Source organism: Leishmania martiniquensis, chromosome 36, assembly GCF_017916325.1.
Source record: "Leishmania martiniquensis isolate LSCM1 chromosome 36, whole genome shotgun sequence".
Lineage (NCBI taxonomy): Eukaryota > Euglenozoa > Kinetoplastea > Trypanosomatida > Trypanosomatidae > Leishmania > Leishmania martiniquensis.
In genome coordinates, this window is record NC_090171.1 from 168861 (window position 1) to 191500 (window position 22640).

At 52.1% G+C, this 22640-nt stretch overlaps 9 protein-coding genes across 9 annotated transcripts; 6 read left to right on the forward strand and 3 right to left on the reverse strand.

Moving 5' to 3' along the window:
* Nucleotides 1-532: 532 nt before the first annotated feature.
* LSCM1_00051 (uncharacterized protein) lies at nucleotides 533-1867 on the reverse strand (the record flags this gene model as incomplete). Its single annotated transcript, XM_067317710.1, has 1 exon — nucleotides 533-1867. The coding sequence occupies one exon, from the start codon at nucleotides 1865-1867 to the stop codon at nucleotides 533-535; it is 1335 nt and encodes a 444-aa protein (XP_067173815.1).
* A 934-nt stretch (nucleotides 1868-2801) lies between these two features.
* Nucleotides 2802-3698, reverse strand: LSCM1_00052 (uncharacterized protein; the record flags this gene model as incomplete). Its single annotated transcript, XM_067317711.1, has 1 exon — nucleotides 2802-3698. The coding sequence occupies one exon, from the start codon at nucleotides 3696-3698 to the stop codon at nucleotides 2802-2804; it is 897 nt and encodes a 298-aa protein (XP_067173816.1).
* A 571-nt stretch (nucleotides 3699-4269) lies between these two features.
* LSCM1_00053 (uncharacterized protein) lies at nucleotides 4270-4695 on the reverse strand (the record flags this gene model as incomplete). Its single annotated transcript, XM_067317712.1, has 1 exon — nucleotides 4270-4695. The coding sequence occupies one exon, from the start codon at nucleotides 4693-4695 to the stop codon at nucleotides 4270-4272; it is 426 nt and encodes a 141-aa protein (XP_067173817.1).
* A 1110-nt stretch (nucleotides 4696-5805) lies between these two features.
* LSCM1_00054 (uncharacterized protein) lies at nucleotides 5806-6438 on the forward strand (the record flags this gene model as incomplete). Its single annotated transcript, XM_067317713.1, has 1 exon — nucleotides 5806-6438. The coding sequence occupies one exon, from the start codon at nucleotides 5806-5808 to the stop codon at nucleotides 6436-6438; it is 633 nt and encodes a 210-aa protein (XP_067173818.1).
* Nucleotides 6439-7101: 663 nt separating this feature from the next.
* Nucleotides 7102-8055, forward strand: LSCM1_00055 (uncharacterized protein; the record flags this gene model as incomplete). The annotated part of the gene is made up of 1 exon (XM_067317714.1): nucleotides 7102-8055. The coding sequence occupies one exon, from the start codon at nucleotides 7102-7104 to the stop codon at nucleotides 8053-8055; it is 954 nt and encodes a 317-aa protein (XP_067173819.1).
* Nucleotides 8056-8835: 780 nt separating this feature from the next.
* Nucleotides 8836-9771, forward strand: LSCM1_00056 (uncharacterized protein; the record flags this gene model as incomplete). Its single annotated transcript, XM_067317715.1, has 1 exon — nucleotides 8836-9771. The coding sequence occupies one exon, from the start codon at nucleotides 8836-8838 to the stop codon at nucleotides 9769-9771; it is 936 nt and encodes a 311-aa protein (XP_067173820.1).
* Nucleotides 9772-10422: 651 nt separating this feature from the next.
* Nucleotides 10423-11259, forward strand: LSCM1_00057 (uncharacterized protein; the record flags this gene model as incomplete). The annotated part of the gene is made up of 1 exon (XM_067317716.1): nucleotides 10423-11259. The coding sequence occupies one exon, from the start codon at nucleotides 10423-10425 to the stop codon at nucleotides 11257-11259; it is 837 nt and encodes a 278-aa protein (XP_067173821.1).
* A 764-nt stretch (nucleotides 11260-12023) lies between these two features.
* Nucleotides 12024-14384, forward strand: LSCM1_00058 (uncharacterized protein; the record flags this gene model as incomplete). Its single annotated transcript, XM_067317717.1, has 1 exon — nucleotides 12024-14384. The coding sequence occupies one exon, from the start codon at nucleotides 12024-12026 to the stop codon at nucleotides 14382-14384; it is 2361 nt and encodes a 786-aa protein (XP_067173822.1).
* A 3401-nt stretch (nucleotides 14385-17785) lies between these two features.
* On the forward strand, nucleotides 17786-19489 carry LSCM1_00059 (uncharacterized protein; the record flags this gene model as incomplete). The annotated part of the gene is made up of 1 exon (XM_067317718.1): nucleotides 17786-19489. One exon carries the CDS (start codon nucleotides 17786-17788, stop codon nucleotides 19487-19489), a length of 1704 nt encoding a protein of 567 aa, XP_067173823.1.
* Nucleotides 19490-22640: the final 3151 nt, after the last annotated feature.

A 22640-nucleotide genomic window follows, 5' to 3' on the forward strand; every position in this document is an offset into this window, starting at 1 on the left:
ACAGAAATCGAAAAGGAGGCCGCTAATGAGAACGACCCAGAAAAACGAATTCAGCACGTGATGCCTGTGTTAGCAAACCGTAATGCGTTGCATATGTGAGTGGGGCTGGGGATATGTAAAATCTAGCTGCACCCCGCTGCGCGTTTGAGGAAACGGAAAGTGAGGCATTTGCGAACGGGAAAGAGCGACAGAAGAGATGAAGATATAATGGTGACAGGGGTAGGTGAGAGCACAGGTGGGTATCGGCTCCCGTACAAGCCAAAAAGAAATAGCACGCCATTCCCAGGTCGCCTACCTGACAGCACCAGGCAGCAGGTACTCTGCGAGGTACGGACGCAGAATCTTCACGAAAGGAAACTGGCAAAGCAGAAAGATGCAGCTGCGATTTTGCGCTAGGGTTTACTGAAATTGTACATCAAAGCTAGTCATCCTGACGAAGGTGCAAGAAGTTCCAAAAGAAACGAGTTTGATCTCACAGTTCAGTAACGGATAGTGCACACAGAGTGTAGCCTGAACCGTATGATCGTCCACGTCAGTGAAGACGCTCAAGTCCATCCAAGTAGGCGCTTAGCTCCGATTTCATGGCCCCATATTCACGTTTGTAGTCGCATGCATCCAGCTCATACAGGCGCAGCTTCTCTGCTGCGGTCGCAAGCTGAAGACGCGTGACAGCGAGCTCTTTTCTTGCCAATTTCAAGTCCTGCTGAGTTCCGCGGTCCGACTCTAACAGGCGAACGTTGTCCGACATGTTCTTTCTCCAGCACGACAACAAATTGTCAGCGTAAGCTTGAATTTCCAGCATTGATGGCATATGAGCCACTCCAGGAGCAAAGGGCTTCGTATTGCTGGACGGCAGACTCTCACGTCGAACAAGAATCTCTGCAACGTGTGCGTTCATCTTCTGCGTCAGATGTGAAACCGCTTGTGCTGCATAATCTGGGTCCTCGGAGAAGTGTTTTCCGGGCCCTCCGAGCGGTGGCACGACGCCAGGCTCTATGGGTGGCAGCACTACTGGGCAGTGCGGCTCAAACGGCGCGATGATATGCTGCGTTGAGGGGTCGTAAAATGCCTCGAGAAAGTTGAGCTGCGGAATACGCGACATTAGCTCACTGCAGAAAACCGAAGCAAAGTAGAGTATGCACTCATCATTTTCAGTGAAGGGACCAACAGCGTGCTCCTTTCGCTCCACGTGAATAGTGGCGATAGGCTCACGAGGTCCGCTTCCAGTGGGATTCTTGTAAATTGGGAAGATCAAAACTGCGCTTTTTCTCCCATCCTCGTCGATGTGGCGGTTCAGCGCGATGGAGCTGCCGAGAACCTCAGCATCTGCGCTACCAAGGCACCCATGATGAACCTGTAGAGGTGGAAATGTTAGCTTTCGCGAAACATTCGCGATCGAAAACATATCGTCCCCGCGCTTGACAAAAATGTGGCCATGAGACGCACGCAGTAAGCGAGTCGCACCCTCCAGTAAGTTGTAAAGCGCGCAGCAAACGGACTCAGACACCTCGGGAGAAACAAACACGTTTGAGTCCCCTGTGTTTTTACGTGAAGGAGAAATCGAGAGACCCCTTTGTGTCTGCTCTCGCGCAACCACAAACTGTGAGAGAGTCCTTGACTGCTGTAACTTTACGAAGCGTTGTTTAGCCCCGCCTACCGTGCCCTGTAGACCCTTAGTCTTCCGTGGAACAGGAGACAGAGGTAAGCAATGTTGTGGTTTCGAATGAATAGAAGACAATTCGCCTGCTGTCGCACGCAGGCGCTTCACAAGTGGTGCAAGTTGATCGGCGCGCAAGCTTCCATTAGTCAAAAGCAGCCGATCGATGATATTGGCGACCAGGTAAATTTCCTCTGTTACATTTTCCATTATTCTTCCATGTTTGCGTGGAATTTGTCAGGAAGGAGAGCGAGTGTCCCTGCTATCTTGTGTGATAGCTCTGCGGGGAGAATCTTTTTTCACGGAAGCAAAAAGAGAGGCGTAAAGGAAGATGAGAAGAGAACAGACTATTTCGAAGACACTACACAGTTTTAATGACTAGGGGTGCCGAAGAATATGTCGTGCTTTTTTCTCTTCAAGTAGTGGCTGAACCCTTCAAAGGTTTGTTGTGAGTATGCAGGGAGCGCGCAAGCACCCTCTTGTCACTGGCGTAGTTGAGGTTTGTGCAAACGCACATCTAGAGTATTCGTGGCTGAAATTGAGACACTAAAAAGCCCTCACCACCAACGGCGGTCGCTATACAAACCGAATGCTGTCACTATAACCAAAGCAATGCAACTTCAGTAGCGCAAGCACCAGCGCTGGCGAGCAATTCTGATCACATGCAGCCTCACCTATCAACGATTACGGGAATCGAAAAACAATGACTTGTTGGTGCATCTTTCTTTCATAGATGATCTGGTACGAATTGCATACCCTTGAGAAAGCGGTGATGCTCGCTAGTTTCATTAGCAAAGCTTTCTATCGCGCTTCTAATCCCAGGTCGGAAAACAAAGGCAGTGATGCAACACGGGTGAAAGCTAGAAAGAAAAAATAGCACGCTTGCAGAACATCGGTCCAAGGTATACAGTGCGCTCGCTGTGTTCAGCTGGTGCATAAGAATGTACTTATAAATGTAGTGATCCAGAGGCGAAAGCAAGAGAGCATCATATCCTCAGAGCGCCAAGAGAGCCCCCCAAAATGCAAAGAGGGAAAAAGAGAAAAGCGCGATTAAAATATTCGCTCCAAGCGAGACGACAACACAACATCAGAAAAGCAGCGAACAGTGAACGAAAAGCTGCTTATCCACACAAGGTCATTCAATTCAGCATTTGAAAAATGGTGGCTTGAATTCCACAACGATAATAGTCATGTTGTCAGTGCCAGCCTTCACCGAGTTCGATTGGGCAAGGCAACGGTCGAGAACCTGCTCACAAACGAGGCTAATATCCACCGCTAGAGGGTGGCCATTTTTGTCGATTTCGCTGTTTTGGATCAGAGTCTTTACAAGGTTACAACACTCTTCATTGGAAAGCACATCCCATATGCCGTCACACCCAATTACAATGAACTCATCGTCACTTTGCGACGGGGTCACCGTTATGTCAGGACATGCGGTCACCGCCTGATCGGCCCAACTCTTCGAAGGGTGAGATTTGAAGTCGACATCACCCAAGGCTCGGCTAACAGCCAGCGTCATGTTAACGCGACCGTTTTCTACTTGGCACCCAGCAGCGACGATCCTCGCTTCCTCAGAAGGAGCCGAGGGCTTATGGTCGACGCTGAGTGGAATAACCTTGCCACCCCTATAAAGCACCGCACGGCTGTCCCCGGCATTTGCGCATACAATTTGCTGATTGGCTAAATAAATACAGTTCGCGGTGGTACCGCTAGACACAAACTTCTTGCATATTTGCTTGTCCACATCATGGAATGAAACCTCAAACGCCTTCGCGACGTCGTCTCTATATATCGCGATGTTCTTGAGTAATTCATCGAGCATGTGGGCCCTACAGTAGCGTGAAGCCTCATCTGACTGATGGCCATCGAAGACGCCGAAGAATGCCTGATCCTTGTTGCCGTTCAGATTCAGCTGAGCAACATGTGCGTCCTCCATCGACTTCCTCCATCCCTGCATGCTGCAGCACCCCACACGTAGGTGCGACGTCTCGAAGACAGTCGAGAATTTCTGAGTTTCTGGTTTGGCGAGCATATCACCCATTTTTTGGTGTCGAGAAGGAGCAAGCAATAATTGGATCCAGGTTGCGCGACAGGTGGACGTACGCCAAGAGGCAGATACCCACCTATACTTTAGAGTGTGATCGAGCCGAAAGATGAAGAGACATCAACACAGAGAGCAAAGTCAAAAGATCAGCAGTCGAAAAGGATACAGTAAAAGAAAGAGGTAGCAAGCGAACGCATGCTTGCGGTACCTTTCATGAAAGCGCCACGCTAGGCCTAATCGAGATGCATGAAAACTTATGGTTCGTCGAGCAGACACCGCTTTTGGTGGTTCAACGAAGTCTAGCTACGTGCCCCGTGAAGGCTCAGCGAAAACACTTTGTGATCTATGGCTTACCTTGCACGTCGGCAAAGTTCAACAGATGGAATCACCGACAGCATCACTATGGCCACAGAAATTCAATGGTAGCAATTCACTACTGCAAGAGCCCGATAGGACTCTGCTGCCAAGCAGCCTGAATGTCTCGCTCAGCGGTTGAAAATGCACGTCAAGGCCTTTCGTCGGGGAAGCTTCACCACACACCACCGCGATTAAAGCAGCGAGCACAGCTTCATCGCAATTTTCGTCGCAGCTGCTTGCTTTTGTCACTCTTGGTCGGCGCTCTTTTTGCACGTACCGGTCGTGGAGCGTGCACAACAGATCGAACTACCGCCGTGCGCTTAAGCGACTTCCTGAGCTCCTGCTGTACTGACTCTTGGCGCCACTGCAAAGAGGGTGCTGCCTTCATCTCTGGTGGCAGCATAATGATTCGGATGCTCGAGCCGCGAACTGTCACTCGTTCGTGAAACCCATACGTTGAGTCTCGAGCCTGGTGCCGGACATCAACTAGCTCAATATTCCCACGTGCAACGTCGAAAGCTGCTAGTTTTCCTTTGTACAAACCACCTTCAATAGTTTCGACTGTCACTCTGGAGTTCAGGGCCTCAAAAACCAATGACGAAGGAATATCCTTCTTGAGGTTTGAAGTATCGGCCATTCTATAAGCACAGGCCAGAACGTAGTTGCTTAGGAGTTCCAAATCGTGAGAAAGATCGCAACGCAAGTAAAGGTGTTCATTCTGAAGAGTCAAGGTGATCGTTTTTCGAGGCATTCAAAGTGGCGTATATGTCAGAGCGTAGGCTTGCTCCTCGACCAATTGCCGCAGAGGAAATGGGAGGCCAATAGCCAAAGCACTGACCGCGTTAGCCTCGACAATTTCCTATACGAGCGTAGGATGGCGTCCTTGCCCGCTGCACAGAGATTCTTCATCCGATTTCTTTCCATTGTGAGAGGGTGAAGAACTCTGTTGCTCTCTCTCCGTGTAACAGTTTGCACGCTGCACCCCGCCCCAATGGTTCGTACTGGATTCCGCGAAGCAGCCGGAGCGCAGACACTCGAAAGCACAAGCTTATAGAGCGAAAGGAATGGCTATATTAAAGCAAAAGGGCTCTTCGTGTGTATCCCGAGGAGGGGGGAACTTCGACTTGCAGAGCGAGAAAGCAACCAATGCATACCCTTTACAAGCTGAACCAGGTTACACGCATCCGCTTTGAGAGGGGGAGGGGGCCAGCGGCCCGGCAGGGGCTGGGGCGCGCCTGGGGGTCACCACGGGCCACACTGCACCGAAGCACGGGATAGCTTGCGCAAGGATCACACTTAATGCTCTACATGAAAGAAGAAAGCCTCTGCTGATAGACAGCGGAGAGCTTTCCCCGTCTCTAGGAAGGGAGGATGCTGCCTTTCCGCTTCTCGACAGCGCCCCTACCCAACATTCCCCCAGAACTCTCGCCAATGGTAATGTTTCGTCGGTGATCCACAAGCACCTGCTGTGAGGAAGTCTGAAATGCCTAATGGTGGCTGAGCTACTGTGCTTGCTCTATTTGAGAACGAAGCGTTTAGCCTCAACGGCGCAGGGGCCCATATGCAGTAGACCACTTCAGCCTGCACGTTTCTCAGCGATCTATCAATTTCGCTGCTGCTCTACCCTCTTCTTGATCTGTTGACCTTCAGTCAAATGCTATTGTCCATGACTACCTGGCACCGCAACAAGGCGAAGAAGGCCGAGTAAGGCGTATCAACTTTGTTGGGTTCCACTAGCCGCGTCAGAATGAGCCTCTCACACATCTCAGGGAGTTCATCAGAAAGCTCCAGTCAGTCGGATAATAGCACCCTGATAGACGACCGGATCAAGCTCACGTATGCTGAAACCGTCGTTTCTTTGGCGACTGCCTTAGGCCTCGTTATCCTTGTTCTGCTGGATCTTCTCTACCGAAGCACTTCCCGTCATGCCATGCTTCTCAGAGTTCAGCGCGAGACACGTTTTGACGGCGCCTACATTCTGGGTAAACCAGAGGGAAACCGATCACGGATCATTCTGGAAAACGGGCTAAAGACGCACGAGTTTCGTATTCAAAACCCTCCCCAGTACTCACGAGTTGTGCCGGCAGTTGTTTCAGAGTCACGTGACGCCAAGCAAGACTGCTTTGAGATGCTCAGTAAAGTCCGAACTATACTAGCCAAGTCGCACGGAAGATGCGCGGAATTGATGTCCATGCGCTGTTGTCTAGCCTGCGTAACAGGTGCTCTTCCAGGTGAGCAATCGGAGCGATTTCTTCGAATATATGAAAGAGTTATTTTCTGCTCACATAGGGTGAACGGAGACGAGAAGCTTGTTACGTCAGATGATATTCGCTACATGCACGCATTTTTCTACAATAATGTACTTAAGGTTCTACAGTGATCAAAGGCCACTACTGACTCTTCGGTTAGGTATTTCTTTTTCTTACTTTTTTTGCCACGAATTACTTTGGGGGAGAGAGCTAGAGAAAGGATGCTCCTCGCGATCACTTTCCACAAGAAATCTGAGCTCTAGAACAGAAGCAAAACTTGCATAGGCCACAATCAATACTGGTGCTTACATACCTACAATATATCTACCCTGCTTTATATTATAAAGGTTTTGCTTTTCATTTCATGAACCGAAACAATAAAAAAAAGAAAAAACTGAAGCTACCATTAGTTACCAAGGAGAACAAGTTTTCCCTCTTCGGTTTGTGCTAGAGTCTCAATTTGTGGCAGTGCCCAAGGACTTTTGTGTGTACATGTCGATGCCTGCAACTAATGTGAGGAATAGGTGCGCTCATACGAGGAGAAAGCTACTCTTTCGATTAGGGGACGGTAAGATTGCAGTTATCGCGGTGCGCGATTTGATGTTTCCCCTTACTTACAACCTACGAGGGCACTTTCTTCACTGCTAATCGGCGATTTTCTCCCTTTGAATACACTTTTTTTTTTACTTTCTATGCCAGTTAAGAGAACGAACTGCTAATATTCAGTATTGAACGAACACAGTCCTTTGCTACTTAGTTATTCTGAAGGAAGAGCAACAGTGCTGCGGGTAAACATGACAATTACCATCAAGCTTGCGAATGGCAATCAACATACTGTTGATGTGTCAGATTATAACATCACAGTTGCACAGCTGAAAAAGCAAATAGCGGAAACGCTTGAAATCCCCCCCGAGGAGCAACGTATCATTCTGAGGGGGAAAGTTTTAAAAGATGAGGGCATCCTTTCTGCGGTTGGCATGGAGGACGGCAATGTCATACATGTGGTGCGGAGCAGGAGGAGTGTAGCTGCGGCATCATCGATGAACGTTTCGAGCCCCTCCGCCGCCAGCAATCCCACTTCATCGTTGAATGCACCGTCGCCCACTACCGCTCCTGCCCAAGGTATACCACCACAGGGTGCTGCCAATCCGTATGCAGCTCTGATGAGCAATTTCGGCGCATCGCAAATGCCACAGCCTACCCCTGGCGTTGCCGGGTACCCTGCTGCTGGAAACCCGTTTGCTAATATGGGGATGGGAATGACCGCAGGGGGTGCTATGGGGGGAGGTCTCAACCCTACACCGCAGCAGGCGATGGAACTGATGCAGAATCCAATCATGCAGCAAATGATGCAGCAGGCGCTTAGCAACCCGAACTTTACGCAGTATATTATCCAAAACTCTCCACAACTGGCTGGACTTCCGCAGGGCCAACAACAAGCTGTTATTGAAATGATGCGAAACCCATACATGATGCAGCAGGCAATGGCCATTATGGGAAGCCTAAGGGTTGCAGGTGGTACGCCGCCAGCAATTCCACAAGTGACTTCGACTCCAGCCTCGGAAGCGGTGTTTAACCCTGCAATGTTTACTCCTCCCTTGCCGCAAGGCAATCCGCGGGAGGTCTACCGAGAGCAGCTACAGCAGCTGCGGGATATGGGATTTCCCAATGAGGAAGCAAATATCGCTGCTCTTCAGCAGGCTCAAGGAAATGTCCAGTTCGCCTTGGAGCGGCTTCTCGGTGCTTGATCTAATGAGGTTTGCTTCGAATTGCGTTTTTTGCTCCTGATTCTTACCCTCTCTTGCGGTCTTCTCTATTGCCCGCAACAAGGGAAAACCCTTGTCATAGACAGGATAGGAATATATCTCTTGGCGCTGGCGAGTTCATTTTACTGAAGTTTCGGTACCCAAAGCTCTATATCAACTAATACGTTTGCTGAAAAGACGGCGGCTACAACGGATAGCAGTCTGTTGGCCGGTGCTACTCATGTACACCACGGCTAAATGAACACAGTACAGAAGGGTTCTTTCTGATCAATGAAATTGTTGACAAAAGGGGGCGGGTAAAGTTCCGTCATGCGGCTTTCGGACGAAGCTCAACTGTTTTTCGCAATATTGGTATTATGTTTCTCCACCTTCTGTTTCGGATTTCGTTTCTTCCTGCTAAGGAGTGACAGATCTTCGTACCAAAGACGTGCTTTCGCGGATTGTGAGCCTCAATCATTTTTTCTTGACCGAAGATCTAGAACTTCTCGAAAAAGAAGGGTCACATAGAGAAAGCCCACACCCACGTCTGCACACACACACACACACACACACACACACCAACAGCTACATCTTGTTCTCACCGTGCATATCCTCTGCTGCACATTTACAAGCTCTTCGCGCTGCAAAACGCGCGGCTGCCAGAGCATTAGTGTCCGAGAGGTTCTTTTTCGCTCGTTCGGGAAAAAGCGAAGAAGGAATTCTTCCCTTTTGAAAGTAGTACGACCTCGATCTTGAAGACAGTTGGAGGCTGCCGCGTTTCCAATGTCTTCGTTTGTCCGAGTCACATCCCGCAGCGGCGAAGCTGGGAGCCGTGACAGCCTTGACCGGTACAATCGCTTGGATGTTTTGGGAGAGGGAACGTACGGCGTAGTTTACCGGGCGGTCGACAAAGTAACTGGCCAGTACGTTGCTCTCAAGAAAGTACGACTTGATCGCACGGAGGAAGGCATACCGCAAACCGCGCTACGCGAGGTATCAATTCTGCAAGAGTTCGACCATCCCAACATTGTCAACTTGCTCGATGTAATTTGCTCAGACGGAAAGCTTTATCTTGTCTTCGAGTATGTGGAGGCTGACCTGAAAAAAGCGATTGAAAAGCAAGAGGGTGGTTACTCCGGAATGGATTTGAAGCGTCTTATTTATCAGCTTTTAGATGGTCTCTACTTCTGTCACCGCCATCGCATCATCCATCGTGACCTGAAGCCAGCCAACATCCTCCTGACATCCGGGAACGTGCTCAAGCTGGCTGACTTCGGTCTTGCGCGTGCTTTTCAAGTGCCTATGCACACCTATACGCACGAGGTGGTCACACTGTGGTACCGGGCCCCTGAGATCCTTCTCGGTGAGAAGCACTACACTCCTGCTGTCGATATGTGGAGTGTCGGCTGCATTTTTGCGGAGTTGGCGCGTCGAAAGGTTCTTTTCCGCGGTGATAGCGAAATCGGACAGTTGTTCGAGATTTTTCAAATTTTGGGGACCCCAGTGGACGCTGAGGGGTCTTGGCCTGGCGTGTCGCGTCTGCCCGACTACCGCGACGTATTTCCCAAGTGGACTGCAAAGCGGCTTGGGCAGGTTCTGCCCGAACTTCATCCGGACGCTATTGACCTTCTGTCTAAGATGCTCAAGTACGACCCGCGGGAGCGCATATCAGCCAAGGAGGCCCTCCAGCACCCATGGTTCAGCGATCTTCGTTGGTAGAGCGGACAGGAAGTGAGGAAAAATAGCCTGCTGCCAGCTTGGATGACGGAGGGCTCCTTTCTCTGAAAGTGGATTGTGGCGGCAGCTTCTTCGTTATTCTAGGCCCCTACTTAGACATGGTGTTTTTTCTTTATGCTTCCTTGGACTCTCCAGGGTTTAGATCTCTCTCTTATATATACATGCACACGTACACACTGTTTATTTCTTGCTCTTGCACAGCACCACTCATCACTCGTGCCCTCTCTTCTCTACTTGCCGGCTTCGTTTCCGTTGCGAAACAGATTTGCTGATGCTTTTCATTTTCTTCTTCAGATTGTTGACCCTTACTGGTACTGTGAACCCCCGCGAAAAGGATGCCCAATGCGCAGCATCTTTACACTCAGAGCGAGTGCCGTGGAATATGCGATCTTTCTTGCTGCTTTTTTTCGTCTTGGAGGCGCTGGCTTCCTTTTCGTAGCGTACTGGGCTGACCTGGCTGTGCAAGATGGTGAAGAAGTGGGGCTGCCTACAAAGGGATTGCCTGCTGTAGCATGCTAATGAGAGAAAGCGGCAGTAGAAGAATGCTATCTGCTGATGTGCTAGTCGCACTTTCATTATCGTGTATGACAAAAGACACCATTTTCTTCTTGCCACCCCATTCCTTTTTTTTATATGCTTTGCTACCGCTGCGCTGCAGCTCGTCATTTTAGAAGCACATTCTCAGTGTTACCTATTTGCTTTCTCTCCGCCGCCAGCTCCGATATGGCGGCGACCAGTTATGATCGAGACGTTGCCGTGAGGGCAGCGGAAGAAAACTACAGTCTTCGGAAGAGGCTTGCGCAGATGGATAGAGAGAATGAGGAGCAGAGGCGGGCAGCTGAGTATCAGTCCCGCTTCGAGGGGACTATCGATAAAAGCGTCAACGATAGGATGCGGCGCCGAAACAACGCACTCCAGGAGGAAATCGAAGGACTTGAGAGCCAGCTGAAGGAGCTGCAGATGATCAATGTAACTGACTTGCAGCACGAGTACGCTCGTCTAGACAACCGCCGTGCATACCTCCTGAACGAAATTGCTGGCCTTCGACGCATTCTTGCCAATCAGAGCAAAGAAGTGAAGCGTGCCACGCGCACGGTCAACGACCAGCACGAGCTCCGTCGCCAGAACAATGAGCACTATGCGTCGTTGAACGCGGACATTCAAATGTTCAGAAAGAAGAGGGAGTCTCTAGCCAAGGAAACCCAACGCCTGATCGCAAAGGAAGGCCACTTAATGGCAGAGCTCGACGCGCTTCCCGCGCCTGGGGAGGACCAGGAGGCCATGACGAGCCGCTTTAGGGAGGATAATGAGAAGAAGGACCGCACCATCGCGCGGCTGGAGGCGACCCTCAAAGAGGAGCAGCAGAAGGCAGGCGCCCGCCTCGCTGAGGCGAGCATTGCAGATGCTATTCAACACCTGCGAGAAGAGTACGTCCAGCTCAACGAGCAGCTCAAGCGCAGCAAGCGGTAACGCCAGGTGCGCCGCTGGGTGGTGGAGCCGCTCGACCTCGGAACATCACATTTGATTGTAGCCCTCCTTCTGCAAGGATCTTTTTCGTATATACATATAATATATATATATATATATATATTCCGCGTGACGATCCCCGGGCGTCGCTACGGGACATGTTTTCCGCTCTCGGCCTGCGCCGACCGCTGTGCAAAACTGGTTGTGCTTGTCGCTCTTCACTGCACATGCAGGGGACTGGCACAAGTGCGCCTTGTTGGCGAGTATGTACTACACATCTTCCCCCTTTTCTTTTCGCCCTGGACTTTGAAGCTTGCGGCGATGACCTTTATGGACTGCTCGTGTATTTGTGACCCGAGTGCTACGTGGTAGACATGCAAATGTACTTTAGAACAGCACTACTGATGGCTCAGCATCAAAGACAACAAGCAAAGTTATGACTACGCCGCAGCGGCAGACGATGTAAGGAGGTACACCTCTCCGGAGACGACAGGCTTCGTCGGGTGTGAAGCAAATTAATGCTACTCTTTGCGCACAACTTTTCCGCTGTGCTCTCTTCTGGAGAGGTAGGCCATGGTCCTCCAGCGGAGGCGGTGCAACGTACGGTGCTACCCGGCTGCTTTTCATTGATGCCATTCGACTCATGGAATGAATCCCTCTTCGTTTGGGTATATATGTATACATAGATGTATGTATACTGATAATCTTGTGCTTCTTGTGTTGCTCTCTCGGCCGATTTCGTTTGCGCTTCGCTATTGGGAATTTACATGGAGCATGCTTGCATACTGCAGCGCTCTATACGCATCCACGCTTCTCTCCGTGCATTCACGGGAGAGCGCTCATCAGCCCTTTGTTCCCCTCACTCCGCACCTTGCCGCAGGAGTATAATGCGCAGAAGTGGCCTGGCCTACATGCTGCGCAGGAGCGTCCCGCTCCTCGCTACGCCCGCGTTCCTAGAGAGTGTGAAACACATGCGCAACATTGGCATCAGCGCCCACATCGATAGCGGAAAGACGACACTGAGTGAGCGCATTCTGTTTTACTCGGGCCGCATTGGAAAGATTCACGAGGTGAAGGGCGGTACTGAGGTCGGCGCCACAATGGACTCCATGGAGCTTGAGAAGGAGCGCGGTATCACTATTCGCTCCGCCGCGACGCAGTGCCGCTGGAGGAACAGCACCATCAACATCATCGACACCCCTGGCCACGTCGACTTCACCATCGAAGTGGAGCGGGCCCTTCGGGTGCTGGACGGTGCGATCTTGCTCATGTGCGCTGTGGGTGGCGTGCAGAGCCAGACGCTGACGGTGGATCGCCAGATGAAGCGGTACGGAGTACCACGTATCTGTTTCATTAATAAGCTTGACCGAGACAACGCAAGCCCACAGCGGGCACTAAAGCAAGCGCGAGAGCGCCTCGGCATCAACGCTGTCTTCATTCAGCTGAACATGGGTACCGCACAGGACTTTGAAGGCGTCGTTGACCTCATCGAGGAAAAGGCAGTCTACTTTGACGGCCCTTTCGGTGAGACCATTCGCTGCGAACCGGTACCGAGCTACCTCAAGGAGGACGTGGCTGCCGCGCGTAAAGAGCTCGTGAGCCGCCTAGCAGAATGCGACGAGGAGATGGAGCTCATCTTCCTTAATGACCTGGAGCCGACAGTCGCGCAGATTCACTCTGCCATTCGCCGCGCTACTATCGCCAACAAGTTTGTGCCTGTAATGGTTGGCTCGGCGTACCGAAACAAGGGCGTGCAGTTGCTCCTGGACGCGGTGGAGCGCTACCTGCCGTCGCCGGCGGAGCGCCACAACTCTGGCTTTCGGATGAGGCGTGTGAAAGACGAGGACGGCAACGTGTCAAACGTGAAAGATGGCCAAGTGGAGTTGATGACGGATGACGAGAAGCCACTAGTGGCCCTTGTGTTCAAGATCGAGGAAACGAAAAAGTCGGGGCTGTCTAACTACGTCCGGGTCTATCAGGGGAAGATGCGCAAGGAGCACCTGATGAATATCCGTACCAGCAAGAGCTTCCTGCCGCCGAAGCTTGTGCGCATGCATGCGGACAGCGCCGAGGTAGTGGACGAGGTGCGCGCTGGCGACATTTGTGCCATTCAGGGTGAGGTGGGCGCGTCATCGGGAGACACCCTCATGAAGGCCGGGCCGCAGTCCGGCTCGCAGCTCTTCTCATGCGAGGACATGTACGTCCCACCACGCGTCATCTCGGCCTCACTCAAGACGAAGAATGAAAAGGAGCAGTCGCGGGTGCGGGATCGTATGCTCGCCTTCATGCGAGAAGACCCAACGTTTGTGTATTATCGAAACTCGGAAACGAACGAAGACATTGTAGAGGGCATGGGTGAGCTACACCTTGACGTTTACGTGGAGCGGCTGAAGCGGGAGCACGGGCTGCAGGTAGAGCTCGGCAAGCCGACCGTCAACTACCGCGAAATTATCACGGAGCGGCAGGATTTCGACTTTGTCTTCAAGCGCCAAAGCGGCGGTGCGGGCCAGTGGGCGCATCTGAAGGGGTACGTGGAGCCGCTGCCCGTCGATATGTCGGTCGAGAAGGGGGTCAAGAACAAGGCGACGACGCGTTGCTCAAACGGCGACATTCGTGAGTCGCTGCAGAAGACGGTAGTAAAGCACCTGGAGCGCAAGATTTTCGTCAAGGGTGAGCTGATGCACGCACCTGTGTGGGGAGTGCACTTTCACTTGAATGGTGGCTCTATGCACGAGGTGGACTCGAATGAGCAGGCTTTTAAGAATGCGACACAAGAGCTCTGGGAAACGCTGCTGCCGAAGCTGAAGCCGACGCTCGTGGAGCCGTTCATGGACGTGGAGATGACAGTGCCTGCGGCGAACATGACTGATGTGGCAACCGAGTTCTCGAAGCGAGAGGGCGTGGTGACTGAGACCGCCGTAGATGGCCCCGATGCAGTGATCCGCGGGGAGACGGCCCTGGACACCATGTTCGGTTTTATCTCTGACCTGCGTCGACTCACGAAGGGCCAGGGGGACTTTAGCATGCAGTTCAGGGAGTATCGGCCGATGCAGCCGTACAAGGCTCAAATGCGAATCGATGAGCGCAACAGTGATCTTGGCCGCAAGACCTTCAAGCTTTCGGACTAGGGCGCCCCCTCTCCCCGTCCCCCATCCCCCACCCTTTACCACTGGGAAGCTCACCTAGGCACGTTCAAGGATACCGAGCGTCTTGCTCGTTCGCCGTTCTCTATTGTATCTTGTGGTTCAGCACACAAACATGCTGCTTGATCCACCTGCGCTGCCTTTGTTTCCGTTTTGTGTCGTCGAGGATATGCAATGTCGCTTTCTCTTGTCGTTATGGCGGTTCACGCTCCTAAGCAGCAGCGCACGCACGCCTCCCCACTGCAGTTCCTCTCTCGCTGGTCCCCTTTTCCTGAGCAAAAGAAGCGTCCTATTGCTCTGAGGAGGAAGGAGGGGGAGCAGGTGTGGCGGCTGGAATGGAGAAACACTCCGCCTGCATGCATCCGCATGTGCTTGCCGGCTTTTACGAGGCGACGCTAGCGGACAACCGTGCGGGCGCCTTCCACCTTTTTCCTACCAAACACATGTGTTGGTTTCTTACAGATCATTTTTTTCCGCCTCGTTTCTGTGTAGCTGGTGACTTGAACGTAACTAACAAACACGGATGATAAAAATACACACCTCATACTTACACACGCAGGGCCACGAAAAAAAAAGAAATAGTAAAGTGAGGCTCACTGCTCGGTGGATGCCACAGGGCGAAAGAGACGAAGTACGAAAGCAAAGTAGTATTGAGTGCCGTTGCCCACACGATCTAGCGGCCGTGTGCCCTTGCATATGTTCTCCAAGAAAGCCCAGGCAGAGACCGCAGGTGGTGGCAAGGGTGAGGATTTGAGTGCGGGAACACCTTCCTGTCGGGAGGCTGCGCAGGGCACTTCAACGTGGTTAAGGTCGTCGACAGTTCCAAGCGTGACGATGGTGGCGGCGGGCGGTGTGATGCGCGACCCTGTCGAAGAAAGCGCCCACTATGTTTTCCCTAGTGGACTGCACCCTCGAGGGATCACTGCACGCGGTTACGCCCAGCATTTAAGCCCAAACCGACATGCACCACTGCAACAAAATTGCTGCAGCCCTCTCATGATTCTCGCCTCTTGCGCGCACTCTCTCTCCCTGTTTTCTTTTTCCTACTTTGCTCTTTTAACCGACTGACGCCTATGCGGACTCGAATATGTGACGTCGATGACGCCACACACACACATACGCAAACGATGGTCGCACTTGGGGCGACCTTTTGACATGCTGATAGTGTGTAGCTGCACTTGACGTGACCTTACATTTTTCTTGTTCCTTCGCGTGATTCGCCCCTTCCTACACGATCACCGAAACTTCGCTTTCCGAAGGAGGAACGGCCCCCCCCGAAGGCATCGGTGGCAACGGAAAAGTCGGAAAGGGAAGAAAGAAGGTTGCCTATAAACGCTGGGAGAGAGGGCGGCGCATACATCTGTGCATCGCGGTGCGTTGGCGATTGGGTCACGCGGACGAAGCAAGCTGAATTTCGACAAAGACGGATACAGACACATACCCACCGGCGCATTCGTCAGCCATACACGTCTTGCTCCTTCTGCGGTGTGCTGATCTGTGAACTCCATCATTTACTTGTTGTTGGCTTCTCAGAGCGAATTGTTTTCCTGCCGTTTTTTTTTTGCTGTTCTCCGCCTCTCGAGGTATGGGAGGGGTGGTGGTGGCGGCGTATTTCACAACTTCTTCAGTAAAACGCGGAAAAAAGTCGGGCGTGCTCAGCCCTCTCTCACCTCTCTGTCGCTCTCTCTCTCCCTTCGAGCTCCAACGCCTGTCTTGCTGAAAGTACTCAATAACCGCCTTCCTCCTGCTCGCTTTCCTCACTTCTCTTGTCGCTCGGCATTTTCATTTTTCTTCCCCGATTCTCTTGGCGTGTGGCCTACTTTTTATTGGCTCTTTACGCTTTTCCTCTCCCCTCCCCTCCACATACACAAACACCTCTTTCCCCTTTGGTGTGCCTGTTCGCGTGCATTGGTGTTTCCGTTCTTCGCCGCTGGGTTTCAGTCTTTTCTTCCCTTTTCCTTCTTGTCTCTCGTTTTTCTCCTTCTGTTGGGTCAGCCCCCATTTTTTGTTCACGCTGCTGTGAGCGGCGAAGGTATCTCAGGCAGTGTTTGAATAAGCGAACGCGTCAGCACGCAGCTGCGTGAGGTGCTTATCCATTTATGTTTTTCTTATGTTTCCTTCTGTCGTGGCCGTTCACTGACACTCCTTCTTCCGTGTTTTACTGTCTTTTCTTTCACGTAGCGTCTAAGGCCTTCCCTCTGGCATCTCCATTTTTTTTTCTTGCCTGGCTCCTTGTTGCTGCAATATTTTCTTCGCTGTCACGATCGCTCATCGCGCGGGCGAAACCTGCTGTCAGTGAGCTGCCTCGCTCTCTTTATTTCCTGCCCCCCCCCCCCACCTTCTGGGTAGCCCCAACAAAGAAAAAGAGGCATACGTGGGCTTACGTGAATACTGAAAGATCTGCTTTCCTTTGTCGCCGCTTTCTTCAACGCTATCACCGCCCCCATCTCCACTTTTGTGTTTGGTACTTGTGCTTGTGTGCGTATCATCTTGTTTGGAAGTAAATTTCCCTTTACCGTGCACGTAGGCGTTTATGCTGTTTCCTTGCTTTGGTTCGCTTCTCCTTCTCTCCTCCTTCCCTTTCTTCTTGTTCCCTGTTAAAGGCACACGAAGAAAAAAACGAGGTGAGTTGCACTGGCGCACATGAGCAGAGAGGCATCCATTGTAAAAAAAATAAGCAACACCTTTTAACCATCAATTTTGACAACGGAGAAAAAAAGAGCGTTCCACCACGTCTCCCCGCTCCCGTGTTCTGTCCATTTTTTTCTCCTGTGTGAAAGCCACACCCACAGGCAGAGCCCCATACGCTCACAGACAAAGGGAAAGAGACCCGCGGTACGCCTCTTTCGCATTTCCCAAGAGCTTAAAAAACAAATTCTGCTATTCTTTCGTTTTTCATTTACCCCGATTTCGCGGTTTCTGCGCTGCCTTCTTTTTCCTTTTTTTGTTCGCTTCTCCCTCAGGGCTGCGTCCCCTTCTCTGGTGCGTGCATTGGCGTCTTCTCATCGCTGCCTGATTATCTGCCCCTCTGGAGTGATCACAAGAGGCCCTGGGTACCGCGCTGCAATCTCTCTCTCCCCTCCCCTCGAAGCACCGCTAATTGGTGGAATTGGGCGCTTGTCCGTAATCCATTTGACGCTCTTCTATGCTGGGGGCAGTTGCAGTCGAGTGTGCATGTGCTTCGGGCTCACCACTTCCTTTCATAGCTTCTGTGCTAGTCGTGTGTGGTCTCTTGCAGTCTCGTCAGTGAGCGACAAGTTGCGCCGTTGCGCAGAGAAAAGAGATAAGGTACGCGCACCTGAGCGCTCGAACGACGCTATACATCCGACGCTACAGGAGAGTGCAGCGACGTCGGAACACAGAGCACCACAAGCTCTCTTTGTTCGATGGGGTGCGGATGTTCTTCTGCCTTCAGCGTTCACGACAGGCGTGCCTACCATGGTGTGGCGGTCGCGCTTCCGCCCTGCAATGGCGGCGCCGAAACTTCAACTCGGAGCCTCACACAGGGGTCTTTTCCCTCCGTGGCTCGGCGATCGCACGGCCGCAGCACTGATAGAGACTTGAACGATGGCTTCCACTTTGACGTCAACGAGGTCCTTCAGAGGAAAATGCGCCTTTCTCGATTGAAAGAGAGGCGCCGCCTCGCCGCTGCGAGCACGCGTCAGGTGCGCCGGAACTCTCGCCAAATGCCTCGTCAGGACTACCTCACGGACTTTGGTAAACATCATCTGGCCATGGTGGACGAGATGTCTCGCCTTGTGGCGAGCGGTAGCGACAAAAAGTTGAGCGATTGCACGGTGAATTCCGTCAGTGGCACTTTACCGAGCTTATTGACGATGAATGGCAGCTCTGTATTTGTGAACCGCCCCACTGTTCGCGTGAACACATGCCTTCTGCAGCACCTTTCTGAACCGCCACAGGCCTGCTCCCCCTTTGCCGACCCTCCTGGGAGGCTTTGGTGTTCTTTCCAGCAAGGTGTGTCGTCTGGCTGTGCCTCGTCTTCTCTTAGCAGCGCTCGCCGTTTTCAAAAGTACGCGCTGCACCCCTGCAATTGTGGCCACGCTCACCGTTCGAAACTGGTTCTCTTCGCAGTCCATGCAGACATACTGCTCTCTTGTTCCACAAAGGACCACCACATGATCGCGTACCACGTCACGCTGGGCTCGGAGGTAGGAAGGCTGGTTGGCCACGATGACCTAATTCTCGGCGGAGCAGTCAGTTCAGACGATACGCTGGTAGCCACTACGTCACGCGACTGCACCGCCATTTTGTGGGAGCTGCCATCATGCAAGCAGCGTCGATCTCTACCTCACCCGCGGCTCGTGCAAGCCTGCCGCTTTTCCTCATCAGGCACTGAGCTGGCCACAGCGTGCGCAGACGGGCTGTGCCGCATCTGGACATGGTCCACAACGGGCGTCTTCAACAGCTTCGTGTCCCCTGACACCGGCATCAACGGCGCACTCAGCTCCCTCGCCTACTCCCTCGGTGACAAGGCACTTCTGGCCGGTGGCTTAGCGCGCAACGTGTATGTTTGGGATCGCCAGAGTTTCGGTGAGCCGGGCCCCATTTTTCAGCAGCACCAAAGTGCGGTGATATCTGTCGACGCTTCCCGCACACATCAAGACATTGTGATGACAGCTGAAGAGGCGCTACTGCTCGTGTGGAACTGCGCGACGCTGGAGGTTCTGCAGCGAATCGATGTCGGCTTCTGCACTGCTCGTTTGCGCCGGCCACAGGTCGTGAACTCAACAGCATCGGAGAGGTATATGAAGCGAACTACCTTTCCGCGGGAGCTGTACTGGACTGCGGTGCGCTTGATGGATTCGTGCTATGGACTCGTGGTGGTAGCGGCTGCCAGTGACAAGTGCGTTTACCTCTTTGAATTAGGCGGCGCCATGCACACAACGCGCTTAGGCGGTGACACACAAACACAATTCACTGGTGCAGCCCTACAAGGGCAGCTAAGTACTCCATCAGAAGTGCTCTCTCTATCTTTTAGCTCCTCGGTGAGCAGTATCGACGGCGGCCCTCCTAACCGCGTCGCGCTCGGTGACACCTGCGGCAATCGCTACGTGCTAGAGTTGAGCTAAAGGCGCTCTGGGGACATCTATATATATATATAGATATTAGATATATACATTTATATATATTTGGTTCGTCGGAGGGGGGGCTTGTAAGCCCGGAAGCCCTTCACATGTTTCTATGCCATTTTCTCTTTCAGTTGGACGAGTGCGCACGTGGCAGATGAGGTTACTGTGCTTTTTTCTCTTCTGCCTCACGTGCCTGTGCAACTGCCTGGTTGTGTGTGTGCTGGGGGGTCAGCACGCAAAGGCCTAGCTCCTGTCTGAACCGGCTCCGCGTCGCATCGAGTCTGATAGCCGATGGAGCCATTATGACGCCTGACTCGTAACTCTGGAGGGGCGCTCGCGCGGTCTCGGCTTTTCTATCCTTCCCTGCACCAGTTTGTAGGCGAGAAGACGGCAGAGTCTCGGGTTTCGTCCAAAGTAGAGAGCGGGGGCGATGCATACCAAAACGTAACAAGAAGGGGCCCTGCACTTCTACGCGTTCCTTTTGTGTGTCTTTTTGGGTGCTGTGTTGGAGGTGAGGCGAGAGACCGCGCATGGCACAAGACAGAGCAATCGATCCTTCCCCTTTTTCTTGGATTGCCATATGAGACGTGCTTGCACTCCTCTCCAGTTTTTGCGTGCATTTCCTTTTCGCATTCTCCTTTGCGCTTTTTATTTTTGTTCTTTGCCTCTTTTTTTCTTTCTGTCCCACCGTGCACTCTGAGTGTCTCCGTTCAGCTCTCTTCCCCTTTTTTTCAGGTCGCCTTTCACCTCTTGTGTTCTTCCGTTGACATCCTCTGCGTTGTGTCACGTATTCATTTTCGTCGATGTTCGTGTAACACAACCTCTCTTTTTTTTTGCTTTCTTCCACTTTTCGTGTTCTTACTGTGTTGACGCTGAGCCTCTCGCCCTCTCTCGGGGACCATCTCATTTGGGTCTTCTGCCTTTTCCTCTGTTTTGGTGTTTCTGTTTCCAAACCGCGCCATCTCTTTTCGCTCCATCTCTCTTCTCCTTTTTCTCGTCACTGTAAGCAATTCACAGTAGCGTGGAGACCGATGCGGAAGCATTGATGAAGCCGGTAGAAGTTGCTCATGCCCGTCGAGGTTTATCAACCGCGGCACGCGCCTCTCGATGAGGGAGAGACTGAGCGACTTAGCTCTCAGTTCCTCCCCTGAGCCTACACCGACGGCTCTTTTTTTTTGTTGTTGGGGGGATTGCGCGTATGTATGCGCGTCTGCTTAGTGTTGACATTCTCGTCTGCTTTTTTTTTTTGCATTTACTTTTCTCGCCGGTCTTCGCTCATAACGTTTTCGTGCGCTTTCGCAGCGTTGCTCACTTTTCTTTTTGTACGCGTGCACTAACGCTCTTCCACGTGGGCATTCTCCTGCGCTGGCTTGGTCGAATACACGTCTGTGTGCACGCGTTATGTAGCAGCAGTAGCTTTAGCATGTTTCCTTTTTTTTTGTAGCAGTGCTCTATGGGCCTGTAGGCGTGTATGCAATGTACCACAGGTAAAGGGCTCGTTGCCATTTTTGGGTGATAACGCCAGGAGAGGTAGCTCCTTACTCTACACATGGCTGTACCCCCCGCCCCCCGCTCTTCCTCCGGGCCTTGCCTGCTTTCACTCGTACACAAGCACTTTGATCTCTGTCTTCATTAAAGTTCTGGCTGCTGCCACTGTCGAGGGTTCCTTCTACTTGCGGCTATGTCTCTCGCTCTTTCTCAGAGACCACCTTTTTCTCGCAGCTCTTTCTAGGCGCCTGCCACCGTTGCTTCACTCCTCCTCCTCGTGACTTGCCGCTTGGCATACGTGCGGAGACGGTCGACGCCTTCAATGCCTGTCTGCCGCTTTTTGTTTTCCCCTTGCTCCCCATGCGTGTGTGTGTGTGTGTTTTCCTTCTGCTGCAAACATATGGTGCTCCCTGTTCACGCGTGCAGCGCCTTTTTTTTGTTTTGTGGTGGCGGTTTGTAATTGCCGCATCGCTTTCGTGTGTCCGCTGTGCTCAGCGCTCTTTTGGTTTCGCTTGCAGCGTTCGGTGTCTTTTCGTAAAAAGGAACGAAATCTGCCGTCCTTTCGCAAGCTGTGTGCTTCTTCCAACTCTTTTTCCCTATTCTTGCGTTTGCGTGCGCGCCTTTTTTTTTTCTTCGTATACCCCTTTACATGGGACTGGCCGCGCGCGCGCTCTCTCTTCTTTGGCGACTTGGCGTGTGTGCGTGTGTGGAGGTGTGCTGCTGCGGTTGGGGAGGCCAACCTGACAAGGCGTACGCCGACGCTACCGCCAAGCGTCAAGAGGAGCGAGGCAAAAGAGCAAAAAAAAGAAAGAAAAGAAGCGAAAAGGTGCGAAGTTTTGTGTATTTGCCCTGCCTCGCAAACGAAAAGAAAAAAGGGAAGAGAACGATGAGGGTACACCCTCCGCTTTGCTTGAGCTGTGTGCGTGGCGACGATTACCACTGCGTCTCCACCATGGTGGAGTTGCGCATGTGGAGGTGAGCATGCATGCTCGTGTGCGTCTCACTGAAGCCATAACCTGACTTTTTTTTGCTGTTGCTGCTGCTGCCGTGGATACTTCCCTTCTTGTTGCGCTCGGCTCCCCTTGTTGCATTGCTCTTTGGGTATCTCGCCCTTCGCGTGAGCGCATTGAAAAAATCCTTCACAGTACGTGCCTGCGTGTGCGCTTATATATGTGCATCTTTTCTTTGGTTCTCTTTCCTCGTTCAAAATGGCGTGTCTGTTCATGATGGAGAGGGGGAAGGTAAGAGGGAGAGAAGAAACGGACGTTGACTTGTCCCCTCTTTCTCCTGCTTTCTTTGACATGCAGCCTTCGCGACAAAGAACGAACAGAAAAGGTTTGATGCCTCTGAAGTTTTACGGAAGTGCCCTGAAGGAAGAGGGAAAAAATGAGTTTCTCCTTCCCTTGGCACTTTCATTCGTTCCTTGTGTGCTCAACTTTCCTTTGCCGCGATTTCATTGCTTCATCTTAATGTGAGCGCACTCGCTGATGTGTTTTTTTTTTCGCCCCTGCTCTCCCCATGAGCCGCTGCTCCACCTCTGCGCACCTGCGGCTTTCGTGGGACGTAGTGGTAAGTGTGTGTGTGTGTGCATTGCTCATGGAGCGTACAAAAACACATGTTATCACCAACGCTGTGCGATTGGCGTGGGAGCAAAGGATCTGCT